We start from the raw sequence: 12,817 nt of genomic DNA on the forward strand, positions 1-12,817 counted from the left end.
AAACACAGCAGAGGATGTATTAAATCCAACAATACATTGGATGTAAGAGAAATTAATTTGCGTGCAAATATCCTTCAAACATATGATCCTAGACTTTTCCTGACGTTTCAGAGGGTTTTTCTCTGGTGTACCCTTGAAATTTTCATCACAACTTTTTACCACTTCTTTGTAGAACAAATAAATTGGCATTCATTAGTAAAACATAAAAATTAAGTTAAAATTCTTAACGAATACAGGTAAAGCCGGTCTTTGACAAAAAAGCTGATAAACGTAATGCAGAAATTATTTTGCATTAAGTGGACTATGTGAAGCTATAGATAATTGTTTGTTAAAATTCCACCATTGTGAACCCCGCAGTTTTTTTTAATGGTGTTTTTTTCAAAAAATCGTAGCATGAAAACGTTACTTCTAATCGAAAAAACGTCTGAGTTTTAGGGAAAAAATGATTTTTTTTAGTAAAAATATACACGGTAAAAAAATAATACTTTTTAACAAAAATTTCAAAAAGGTATTAAAAACTAAAATTACAAAAAATTTCCATGTTCTTCATTTCCTTTATTTAACGTCGGTCTCTGTTCCGCAATCTAGTGCCGATCACCGACGGACACCGATTGCCATCCATTGACGGCAATCGAATGTGCAGGAAGGCAGCTTCCACACCTGCGTAGAATATCGCACCCATTCAACACATATGACACAGCCTTTGGGCGGGACCAACGGCTTTACTTCCCTTCCGAAGGAAGACGTGACCAGAGATTTTTATGCCTCAGAAAAATCTTACCGACCTCGGCTGGGATTGAACCCAGACCCATTGGGGTGAGAAAGCAGTCACGCTTACCACTACACCACCGGCGCCGGCAATTTCCATGTTCAATATTTTACTTTTTTTTGTTACTAAAAAAGCTTTTGAAAAATGCAAACTTTTGGAATAATGAAAATCTTGGACAGGGAAAAATTTACAAAAGTCGAAAAACAACATCTTTTGATCAAATTTTTGAAAGTTTGGTAGCTACATTTTTTGAAAAAAATAACAATGCCTTTTAAATCGTTTTCTGTGCAAAATTTCACCAAAACTTGTACAACCACAATTTGATCAGTTCACACATTTCTCCAAAAACTGTTCATTTGCAAGTGCTTTTTTCGCTCAGAGCAAAACATTTCATTAAAACGAGAACGTTAAGAGATCAAACATGTAATACTTCATCACCGTAGTTTTAAATTATACAGCATTGCAGAAGAATACGTTTAAATAAAATTTATCATCGTCGCTTTAACAGGTAGTGGTTTGTCCGGGATGAGATTTGAACTCGTGACTATGTCACTATTTTTTCTATGGCTAAAAGAAGGAGCATTCTGGAAAATATCATACGTCTAAAATTTTAATAAATTCTGCATTCCCATCCACGACCATAGTGCAGTAATCCTAGCAGGCTGTAAATTTTCCAATCCGAAAAATTCTTACACCGGTTCATTACCGAATGCGTTAAGAGAGACCCCGAGGGTTAATATTCATTCCAAATACATTCAGACATTGCGAACGGTTGATTTTTTTTTCTTTTCCTTAAAATTGTATCATCGTCGGTGGCCTCTAGAAAAAAAAAACGTAAAATCTTTACAGAATATAATAGCATTACTCATTTATGAATCATTCAACTGAAGGAAAATGATGGACCGTATCTAAATGTTCTCGACAAGATGAATAGGTGACAAGGTAGGTACGTGTTACATATTTTCAGTAGAGGCTATTCGAAACCACTTGTGCACACATTTGTCGTCTAGAAGGAGAAAAGGAAATACACTGCCAGTATGTGCCGAGGTAAAAAAGAAATGAAAAATAAATAAAAATATTTCCATTTTGTTCAATTATACTGCGCGATATTCGAATAATGAGCAGCATTAGTTTACTTCTGCTCTCTTTCGTTTATCGACGCATGTTTTGTCCCACCCGCAAGCTTAGTTCGTTGCGCCTTGTGCATTAGAATTTTCCCTTCCCCGGCAGCTCTTTTCCAGCAACCACGTGGCTTCTGTATACGGTTCATCAGACGTTATCCATCACTCGCTTATGTGGTCCACAGGATGGTAGAATTGACTATGGAAGCTAGGTAGCACTGCCCACAATCTGTTTTTTATTTCTAATCACACGTTGCAATGGAACAGACCTTTTTTCTCCAAACAAAGTTTTAATACCTCTGTATATATTCCGATAAAGAGTTATTGTTTATTGAAAACAGTGTGTTTCACAAAGCGCAATGAATATTGCTGACTTAATTCCAATCGATCTGAGTAATGATCATGACTACCCGTCGACAAGCAATTCTTCTCTGGACGTCGAGGTGGACAGTGGTAATGAGCTTCAAGCGACGGATAGTACAAAAGATGTAGAACAATCTCCAAGCGCGCATCAGATAGTGTTGGGAACCAGTGCAACTATAATGAGCAGTGACAAAATTCAACCACGTGTTTTACGCTCTTCAAGTCGAGCTTTGTACGCGCAATCTGTTTCGGAAAATGTGTTAAAAGTAACTCCACCATCGTCGTCACCACCGGAAACGTTATTGCAGATTAATTCCAGAATTGAAAATTTCCCTGTTGCTACAATAGATTTTTCAAAATCCTGTTCTACAAGCAGTGACCGATCTGAAAGCATAGGGAATATCGACAAAAGATACTGTGGTGACAATCACGTCAATTCACATGTTTGTACATCGATTGGCGGATATGGTGCTTCCAACACGAGTTCATTCTTCAAAAATTCGAGTAATTTTGATACATTGAACCAATTGGATACAACTGTTTGGAAAAGGCGAGCTCTTGAAATGGAAAAAGGTAATAATATTATAAAATATTCGGCACAATATTTCTCATGCAAGCAACAACAAAAAATCCAGACAAGCTGTCATCAGACTCAAACACGGAGACTTAATATAAACTATCACATAGAATAAACAACTGCATCCTCCATCCTGCAAAAATGAAAAATTAGATGGGTTTGAATCTAAATACACTGCGTCAAGGACATTTATGACACATTTGCCTTATGATTAATTTATGAATATTTGATTCAAATTCAAATATCTTGAAATTTCAGCTGGATTTTGGTTGGAACAACTTTGGGATTTTTTCATTTATCAGGAAAGTACACTACCCATCATAAGTATGGAATCGCTTGAAACACTATTTGCACATTTGCGATAAATTCAATTTGGTCATTGATATTGCGTTTTAGGAAACCGGAACATGAAATATTGCTAATTAAGAGAAAAATTATCATTTGGCGTCAAATTATCGTCATACTCCGGTTTCGTAGATTTTTTTCCCTGAAATGGCAATAAAATCTTGCTAGCAAAAAAGTTCTTCAACTACGTTAAAATAGTTTTAACCCATTGGCGTTACAACGGAGTGTACACTCCAAAATTGTTCGCTAATTACCTGGTTGAGAAGTAAGATCATTATCATGGAATTGGCATTATTTTTTGTATTCCAAAGCTTTTTGAAGCGATCGATAATCTGTTCCATTAGCGTTAGCGTTAGCGTTAGCGTTAGCGTTGTTATGATATACTTCGTAGATTGGATACTAGCGACACTCACGTCTCTTCTGAAATTCTCAGTTAGACTACTTTCAGGAATAATGCTGAGGAGTAAACATTGGTTCCAATCTAAACAAGAGTAACAGAAGCATGACTGTCGCTATTCCCGGCCACGCCCATCTTTACCATAACTAGGGATAAGGAAGGAAATGTTGATGTAGTACTTACTTAACGAGAGGCCACCGACTTAGCGACACCCTCATAAGTGCTACGGAGTTGGAGGGTTGGGTAGGGTATTTGGCTAGGATTCACCTCAAGTTGGCGATGCAACCAAAAGTATGTATTGTTTATTTGTTGTTTATTTAATCTCTCGATAGCCGGCTATCGAAAGAACATATTAATTTTGTTTAGTGATAATGAATTTTAAGAGTCATGATGGAGAGCTTGGGATTAAACCCATGATTTTCTGCTCAGTAAACAAAAACGATCCCTCCAGGGTCATCGAGCATCTCAGAACCATAACGCTTCGCGACAATACAGGACTACGTTTTCGCTTGATATGCAAATAGTTTCCGAGGTTAATGTTCAATATCAAATATACAAATGATGGTGGCGATTTATTGTGCTGTGGAAGAGCTTGGGGTTAAATCCATGATTTTCTGCTCAGTAAGCAAAATCGATCCCTCGAGGGTCATCGAGCATCTTATAATCCACAGCGCTTTGAATAACTATTATTTACGATAATTACATGAAATAAATAAAATATAAACTACAAACAAAACGTGACTGCTAAAATCTCAAAAAGATATTCTCACTAATATATTTCACGCCACCAGGAATCTCAAAACCATTAGACGTTATAATGATACTCTGCACATATTAGATACAAGAAGAGGCCAAAAAAACAAGCGTCCGACACACCAAACCCGTCAAATCCCCAATCAACGATTCTACGAATCGCGAGCGCTCACGAATCATAAAACCGATGACTGCGACACTCTGAAAGCGAAATTGACAGGCTCTATGCATCAAACACCCGCCCTCCAATCTCCACCCGCATCCAACAGCACAAATCTCCATTACAACATCTAACGAATTCAAAACTCCGAAAATCACTCATCTATAGCAAGTGAGTGGAAGCAACCCTGCATGCAACCATTCTTAATGATACACTTGTTCTGCCTATCTTTCTATTAGGCCTGTGGACATGCGTTATCTTCGAAACTTCTAACCAAACTGGGTAAATTTTCAGATCACAAAAAAAAAACTTTCAAAGGTAATTACAAGTAAGATAAATATTGATTATTTTACGCGAAAACGAGCAAGTAATATTAAATCTCTTGTATCATATGCTAATGCAAATTGACTGTAACAAAAATAATATGCTTAAATAAAATAAAATATTAATAAAATTATATGCAAAATTTACAAGAAGATCATTACTTTATTGGTGAGAAGTTTTTAATAAGCCCTCCCAGTTCCTCTGTATACAGAACAAATCTGATACTATAATCAGAATTGCTCAGTCTGCATAATGCAGCCGATTGCATCAAGGAAGTTCTATTAACAACCAAGAATTAATCGTTTGAGGTATACTGAAGCATTAAGAAGGTGATATGTGTCACTATAGGAAATCATCATCGTTGCAAATATAAAGAAATTAAACATAACCCTTTGCTTCAGTACCGTCAACCTCCATGTCCATGGGGAGGGACCGATGAAGCGATCGATAATCTGTTCCATTAAACCAAAAACAGAATCACTGTTTCACTAACATACAACACGGTTTCTTCAAAGGACGTTCATTCATAGAGGGAACTCTAAGACCAGAAGGCTCAACTCTGGTACTTTCTTCGGCCCAAGCTAAGGGAATGTCTAGTAGTATGACATTGTCTACTCTGTCAGTGTATAAGGTTTCATCGGTATAACCTCTATCCATTGCTTCAATAGAAAAGTTTACAAATTCTAAAAGATTAGTATGAAATGCGGTGCTTAACCTGCTTAAATATTTTCTGATTAACAATTGCTTCAAACATTTTAGGAATGCATGACATAATTGCAATACCTCTATAGTGTTTATCCCAACAAACAATTGTCTATTGAAGAAACAACCTGTTGGGGGCAGTGCATTAACTACGTAGACAGTTTTTTTCGGATTCTTGACCCCCCCCCCCCCCTCCCCCTGCGTAGACAATTTTCCATACAAAAAATAATAATTTTGTATAAGCCGTGGATAATTGCCAACCCCTTGACGATTTTATTCAACTGCATCACAGAACAGAAAGGGAACTGCAAACAAATCGGTGAATCAAAAATGGTTCGTTTTTCTGCTCAACATGCGATGTGTTGTGGTAGCGTTCCACACGGGCTATCTATGTGCACTCACACTATCATAGCATGCTGCCTATCTTAACTGCAGACAGAAGATGCCTTCTACCGCTAGGTGCGTTAGTGTTCGCAAATGACAAGTGGAGCCACTTTCTGATCCGAAGTTCCAATGCTGTGACTGCATGCTTAATAATATTTGTACTATTTTTAATAATAACTTCTGTTCAGGCTTTATTCACACAAATCTGAAATATTTGGTGTTGAATAAGGTATGTCGAGAAGCTTCGACTTACAAGAGTTGTAAACAGAGCTTTATATTTGATCAATTTTTTGATTATTCAGCGTTTATTAGACATCATTAACATCCTTAAAACAGCGATGGTATACGTTTATTAAACGATTATTCAACGACGGGATAATTAATCCGAAAATAAGAACGGAACAGAGCAGGGTTGTTTTTTTCGTTCGTGATTGTTGTGTCATTATTTCTGTCGAAGCACGCACCCACCATACAGAACTAGAAAATTTACTACATACATACATACACATACATGTCCGTTAGTTAGATGGGATTCGAACCATGACCTTCCGATCACCAGCCGCTTGCCTTACCATCTGAGCTATCCTAGATTACATCATATGGGCAGCTAAATAATCAATAAAAGCTTGAATCTGAAAACCTATCAGCATTCTAGCTAATTCAAGGAGATGTGAGAATGATTAATTTATTCATAGTTGTTTAACATGAGACCAACGTTTCCTCTCAATCTTTCTAATTTCGATGGAAAGGATGTTTTTCTTTTCGATAGATCTATGAATTGGTTATCGTGAGTGATACGATCTATGATTACAATTTAAATTAATTAGGCGTAGAAAATAAATAAAAAAAGGGTTGATGTTGGGATTGAACTTGGTTACCGGAAACGGTAACCACTATGCTACCAATTTCGTTTTGTTGTTAGCCTGAAGCAGTGTTGTGGAATAATTAATGAATACGCCGTTTGTTAAGCATTTACAAAGCATGATTTTTTTTTTTTCACGTTTACCACTACACCACCGGCGCCGTTAAAGCATGAAATTAAAACATGGACGCATAGTGGTATAAGAGCTATTATGTTGACTGTATTCACCTTTATTCAGCAATATTGGTAAGCAACGCAATGGAATCTAATAATGGAGCTAGAAAACAATTATTAGACGTATAATAAGGCATTTTATTAAATCAATTTAAAACAGTCGAATTAAAGCGTCAATGTATATGCAAATTACACTTATTCAGTATGTTATTAGATCAAACCTCTGGTTCTGAATCAGGAAGACAGTCATCATTTGTATTGCTTTTAATAAGTATATTAATCAAATCAGAGAAATCAGCGGAATAGTTTTTTGAGCACATAATTTGTACACTGTTGTAAAGCATTCATTCAATCTATATGCTTATTTGTGACTCTGAATTGTTTGCTGGACAGTGTTGTGGAATAATGAATCTAATACGCCGTTTATAAAGCATGTACAATGCATGCCATTAAAACATGGACGCATAGTGGTATAAGAGCTATTATGCTGACTGTATCTACCTTTATTCAGCAATTTAGTAAAGCAATGCAATGGAATCTGGAGCTATAAAACAATTATTGGACGTCTAATAAGGATATTATTTAATAAATTGAAAACAGTCGACAATGTATGTGCAAATTACACTTATTCAGTTTGTTATTAGATCAAACTTCTGGTTCTGAATCAGGAAGAAAGTCAACGTTTATAAAGCTTTCAATAAGTAAATTAATCATATCAATGAGCTTTTTTCAGCACATAATTCGACATCCTGTTTTATTCAGCATTGTACACTGTTATACAGCATTTATTCAATGTGTATGCTTATTTGTGACTGAATTGTTTGTTGGGGCGCGGATTCAAAACAAACTGCCTTGGCAACCTATGCCTGGGTAGTTTCTAGCATGCTTGGCATACACAGTTTTTGTCACGAACTGCTCATTTGCCAATAACTTTGAACACAGTTGACGAAACATAGTTCTTTTTGAAGTAGTAGATAGAATAGAGTTTAAGCTTGTTATAGATACGTAAAAAACAAGATTTTAGTTCTAGCAATAAACTGTATTTGTTTTTGCGTTGTAAAAATGAAGTGAGAAATGCTCGCTACACATCTCGGACTTTAAGCGTAAAATTCATTGGTGTTGATTCAAATGTTAAGATTTGCCTACTCTTTGCATATCCATAGTAAGCTATGATTCTAATCTATCAATTACTTTGAAGAAAAACAAATTTCAACAACTAAACCACCATCAAGATAGCGCTATAATATGTTATAACGCTGTAGTCTGAACGTACTATTATACTAGACCCTCTCTAGTGTCTTCGTGTTTCATGAAAAGCTCCTTATATAATATAATAATACGTAGTATAAAGGTCAACTCCGTACGGAAGAAATTTGAATGTGCATGTCAACTCTTCCAAAGTATTTCTTGAAATCTTAAATAGATGGTCAAAATGATTAAGCACAATCTCTTTTAGGCCTACGTTCATCTTGCTAAGGAGTAGAACAAGATGCTAAGAAGTTTATGTTCTAAATAGTGCATTCATCATTAGTTTCTTGAGATGACCATACTTTTAATGATTTTATAGAAGTGTCAACAAATTTATTGTTGGTATAATTTAATGATGGCAAGCTATACAAACTATCCAGGGTCTTCCAAAACTGCGGAGAACGCAAGCACGCTCATGTAATCACAAGAGTAAATACGTCAAACGCAACGTGGCCATCAAAGCAACACTGGCAGTAACAGTTCCTAGTGGGACTAACATGCGTAGAATTTCCTACTTTAGTGCAAATTTCTAGGCATAACAGTCCCATTACATATTGTTCGTATAAAAATAGTGTTAACTGATTTCATGGAAGGTAATTTCTGTAGTTTTCACTAAAACATATTGATTGAATTGAACTTATCTTAACGTATATATCTTCCAATGAGGAGAAATGAATTGAAACAATATTCGCGATTTTCTCAGAAGCAACTTTTGAAACATGGGACTGATATGCGTAGAACGGCAGTGTATTGGTGCGGTATGTGAAAGCGTTTAGTGAAATCCGAGGAAAATGCATAACAAATCGCTGTCACACTCGTTTTAACCTATTTTAACATGCATTCATAGACAATCGCCCATTGTTTGCGAGTATTTCCACCTCCGTCCGTTACCATATTGACCAAGATGAGGGAGGCCTTTTCGGTATTATTTTTTATTCTTTTAGAATATTAATATATAAACAAAAAAGATTAAAAATCATTGAAAAAAGATTAAAAATCAATTAAAATGATTAAAATGGAATCAAAAACGATTAAAATTAATTCACAAAAGATACCTAACTATCAATTTAATCAAACATGATTAAATTGGGTTTATTGTCAGATGATTATTTTTTTAGCAAGATATAATTAATTTTTAATCATTCGATATGATTAAACTCAGCTAAAGAGTCAAATTGATTAAATTTTAAGTTGAATCTTTTAGGTAGTTATTGAATTGACGGTCAAACTAATGTTGGTTTCTTCTAAACAACAATCTTTGTCCATGTGAATGCGACTATCAGGATTGTTATTTTACTTTAACAAATTTGTTCTTAGTTTATTCGAAAATATCAAGCTGAATGTACTTGGTGAATTATCTTCGTCGACTTTCACATTCGTTAATAACTTTTGTAAGTCAAGGAACCGAAAATATAAAAAAAAACATAGGTAGGGGAAATGGATGTAATGTCGGCCTAAAGTGGTTCGCTGTGAGATCCTTATTCTCGCTACCACTTCGAAACTTTCAGTGCACCAATATCAGCTTCCACGACACGTACTACAATGAAGCTGTTACTTCACGTTTGCAGTGGCTATTTCAGGTGAAATGGAACTCTAATTTCCGAGATTTGTGAAATTAAAAATTAGACTGATACATAAATACAAGTTGTCAACAACAATCGATTAAATTTTCAATAGCGACCAAAAATATCCATTAATACCGTCCCAATGACGCGTTCGTCTAGATAAAATTGATAAATAGTAGATTTTTAGCGATGGCCCCAATCTTAGATCCATAGGCCAACATTAGAGCCATTTCCCCTATAAATCCATATTCTTGTTTTCGTTCGAACCGTATTTTCTATAAAAAAAAACTTTTTTTTTAATTGAAAATACGGTTTGAACGAAAACGTGAATATGGGAGATATTCTGCCAAGGTGTCCCACCCCGTTGGGAGTGACAAGTTGACAAATAGACAATATCGGCATGAATTCGATCGATGTTGTTCATTTGCCAACTTGTCACTCCCAGCAAAGTTTACCAATTTATGGGTAGGTTCAGTTTTTGACCAATTCCTGCCCTTTGGTTTGGTTTTGCCCACATTAGATCCATAGAGGTAACTCTAAGACTAGAAGGTCCCGAAATAACGTGCTCAACTTTTTGGCGCAGCTCTGGTACTCTCTTCAGTACCAAGCTAATCGATTCACCCTTCGAAACATAGGAAAATCCACTAACCCCTCATTTTATCTGTCCAACTTTCATAGCGAATCAAAACAAACATTGTGTAGTAGTAGAATTTCTACTAGCATGGGGTACGTTAAAGCCGGCTCCGGTGGTGTAGTGGTAAGCGTGACTGCTTTCTAACACCCCAATGAGTCAGGTAGTAGTAGGTAGTAGGTTCAATCCCAGCCGAGGTCGGTGGGATTTTTCTGAGGCATAAAAATCTCTGGTCACGTCTTCCTTCGGAAGGGAAGTAAAGCCGTTGGTCCCGGTCCATGTGTGTTGTGAATGGGTGCGATATCCTACGCAGGTGTGGAAGCTGCCTTCCTGCACATTCGGTTGCCGTCAATGGATGGCAATCGATGTCCGTCGGTGATTGGCACTAGATTGCGGAACAGAGACCGACGTTAAATAAAGGAGAAGAAGAAGAAGAAGAAGAAGAAGAAGAAGAAGAAGAAGAAGAAGAAGAAGAAGAAGAAGAAGAAGAGGTACGTTAATCGTTTGCTTGGGACCAATAGGCTAGTAAAGTAGTGAGCCAATTTATAATCGTTAGTTTCGTATTGATTGTTGTTAGATCCGTTTGCGTTGCGTTGACGTAAATTTGGCAGTTAGACAATAGATTTAGCTGTCACGTGGGGCTTGATGTGCGTGGGCCTTGAGGGTTAGGGCGCGTTCTGCCAGTTTGGAATAGGCAGCTTTCATGTGTGAGTAATGCCGAGGCTGACGCCGGTGGTGTAGTGGTAAGCGTGACTGCTTTGCTTTCTCACATATATTGTCATATAAGTGTATCCACGGCATAAGTGATGATACTGGTATTTTTTATATGTATTTCACTTTGTAAATCCGGCCCGCGGCCTCATTTTGTGCGGCTCACAACGAGTTTAGAAAAAGTCTTCGCATCCTCACGTCGAAAAAGTCTTCGCATGATTTCTGAGATCAACATGCAAAGAGTGTTGGGGAGTAGCCAACACCATTTTTAAATTTGACAAACGGTCAGACATTCTCTTTTATACTAGACCCTCTCTAGTAGACACTATAGGGGGAGTGTGGGGGGTGGCGAGTGTCTACGTTAGTGTTTAATATTGCATTGTTTGAAATTAGAAACTGGCGTTTTAATATGAAATCCCGTTTTTCTTAATATTTATCAACATTAAATGAAATAACTGCCACTTCCTAAAATTGTTCAAACTGTTTCTTTTGAATGTATTAATCCTGTTTCAATAATTTGTGTACACAAATCGATTCGTTAATTGTTCTCCGTGTAGCTATGTTAGGGGATTTGACTCCAACTTTATTATGTACGTTATTTTAACGACATTTCTTTGTATTTCAGATTACAAAAAGACAGCATGTGATCGTGAAAGAACCCGAATGCGTGATATGAACCGTGCTTTTGATCTGCTTCGTATGAAACTACCCCACACTAAACCATCTGGCAAGAAGCATTCTAAAATTGAATGTCTCAGGTGGGTATATACCAGCAGTTCAATCATATATTAAATATTTTGTAATTTTCCTAAAGGCAGTTGGTCATCCAATAATTGATTAAATTACATGAAAAATAATATGTATTTCATTATTTTTGTTTTCAGACTTGCTATCCAATACATTCGGCATCTACAGCGTGAGCTACAATATCCGACAACTCCATCACCTCACGCTGTCGAATACTGTTATGATTTACCTTCATATAACCCACCACCTTCGGTACCGCCACCAGCACCATCAACAGCGTATCATAATGTGGATCCTAATAACAACGCTATTCATCATATGCCGGCTCACAACTCACAGTGGTTTATAACTAGCAACACCGAGGGCTACAGCTATTACTATTTGCCCTAATTTTTTTTTAATTCTCCTATTCTTGTTTTTTATAAACGGCCACAAGGTGGTTGGTCATTGCAGTGTTACTGGTTTCCATATCGGTCCGAATTTCCAGTGTTCCATCTTTATTCAATACATAAGTCTTTTTCAAAGCTTTCACTGATGGATCTTTGGCAAACGACATCCGACTGATGGACTTGGTTTCCAATTCAAGCCCGTTTTCACATGCCGTACCTTCCTCTAATACTGCGAGGCCAAAGTTATGCGAGATCATAAATGCCAATTGATTTGTACCTGGTTTGATTCGCAAAAAACCACTCTCCAAATGCATCGGTGCACCAGACACGGGGTTACGGGAACGAGCTTCGTAGTTCAGCAATGGTTGACCAAGTGATTCGAATTTCAGCACCTCGGAATAAACGAAGTCTTTTATAGTTGGGAAATGACCCTTAGCACTGACCGTTTCCCAAGTTCCGATAAGCCACTGGATTGGTTTGAGCGCTTCGTGAATTTTTGCCATTGTACAAACTATAGTCTGAAAATAGAAACGTATAGAAAATAGCACGTAGAAATATATTGACGATGAGTCTTCATACATTACACCGGCCGTAT

At 36.7% G+C, this 12,817-nt stretch overlaps 2 protein-coding genes across 4 annotated transcripts; one reads left to right on the forward strand and one right to left on the reverse strand.

Annotated features, from left to right (window-relative positions):
• Positions 1 to 1,922: 1,922 nt before the first annotated feature.
• On the forward strand, positions 1,923 to 12,223 carry sage (salivary gland-expressed bHLH). 3 transcript variants are annotated; one of them, XM_065235405.1, is made up of 4 exons: positions 1,923 to 2,102; positions 2,210 to 2,826; positions 11,712 to 11,844; positions 11,971 to 12,223. In XM_065235405.1, exons 2-4 carry the CDS (start codon positions 2,250 to 2,252, stop codon positions 12,221 to 12,223), a joined length of 963 nt encoding a protein of 320 aa, XP_065091477.1. In that variant the 5' UTR covers positions 1,923 to 2,102; positions 2,210 to 2,249. The 3 variants fall into 3 exon arrangements, with proteins under 3 accessions (XP_065091477.1, XP_065091478.1, XP_065091479.1); XM_065235406.1 differs by having other exon boundaries at positions 1,923 to 2,079; XM_065235407.1 differs by having other exon boundaries at positions 1,923 to 2,033; positions 2,232 to 2,826.
• Positions 12,224 to 12,239: 16 nt separating this feature from the next.
• Positions 12,240 to 12,817, reverse strand: LOC135712456 (peroxynitrite isomerase THAP4-like). The gene is made up of 2 exons (XM_065235408.1): positions 12,802 to 12,817; positions 12,240 to 12,740 (listed from the first exon to the last, which is right to left on the reverse strand). Exon 2 carries the CDS (start codon positions 12,723 to 12,725, stop codon positions 12,240 to 12,242), a length of 486 nt encoding a protein of 161 aa, XP_065091480.1. The 5' UTR covers positions 12,726 to 12,740; positions 12,802 to 12,817.

Source organism: Ochlerotatus camptorhynchus, unplaced genomic scaffold (genome assembly GCF_037179485.1).
Source record: "Ochlerotatus camptorhynchus isolate MF236.1 unplaced genomic scaffold, CSIRO-AGI_Acam_v1.1 ptg000482l, whole genome shotgun sequence".
Classification (NCBI taxonomy): Eukaryota; Metazoa; Arthropoda; class Insecta; order Diptera; family Culicidae; genus Ochlerotatus; species Ochlerotatus camptorhynchus.

Excerpts from the sequence above, each read along its gene's own strand:
- LOC135712456 (XM_065235408.1), bottom strand. The coding sequence starts at position 12,725 with ATGGCAAAAATTCACGAAGCGCTCAAACCAATCCAGTGGCTTATCGGA.
- sage (XM_065235405.1), top strand. The coding sequence starts at position 2,250 with ATGAATATTGCTGACTTAATTCCAATCGATCTGAGTAATGATCATGAC. Across the intron at positions 2,827-11,711 it reads AGCTCTTGAAATGGAAAAAG|ATTACAAAAAGACAGCATGT; the intron begins GTAATAATATTA and ends TTTGTATTTCAG. Across the intron at positions 11,845-11,970 it reads TCTAAAATTGAATGTCTCAG|ACTTGCTATCCAATACATTC; the intron begins GTGGGTATATAC and ends TTTTGTTTTCAG.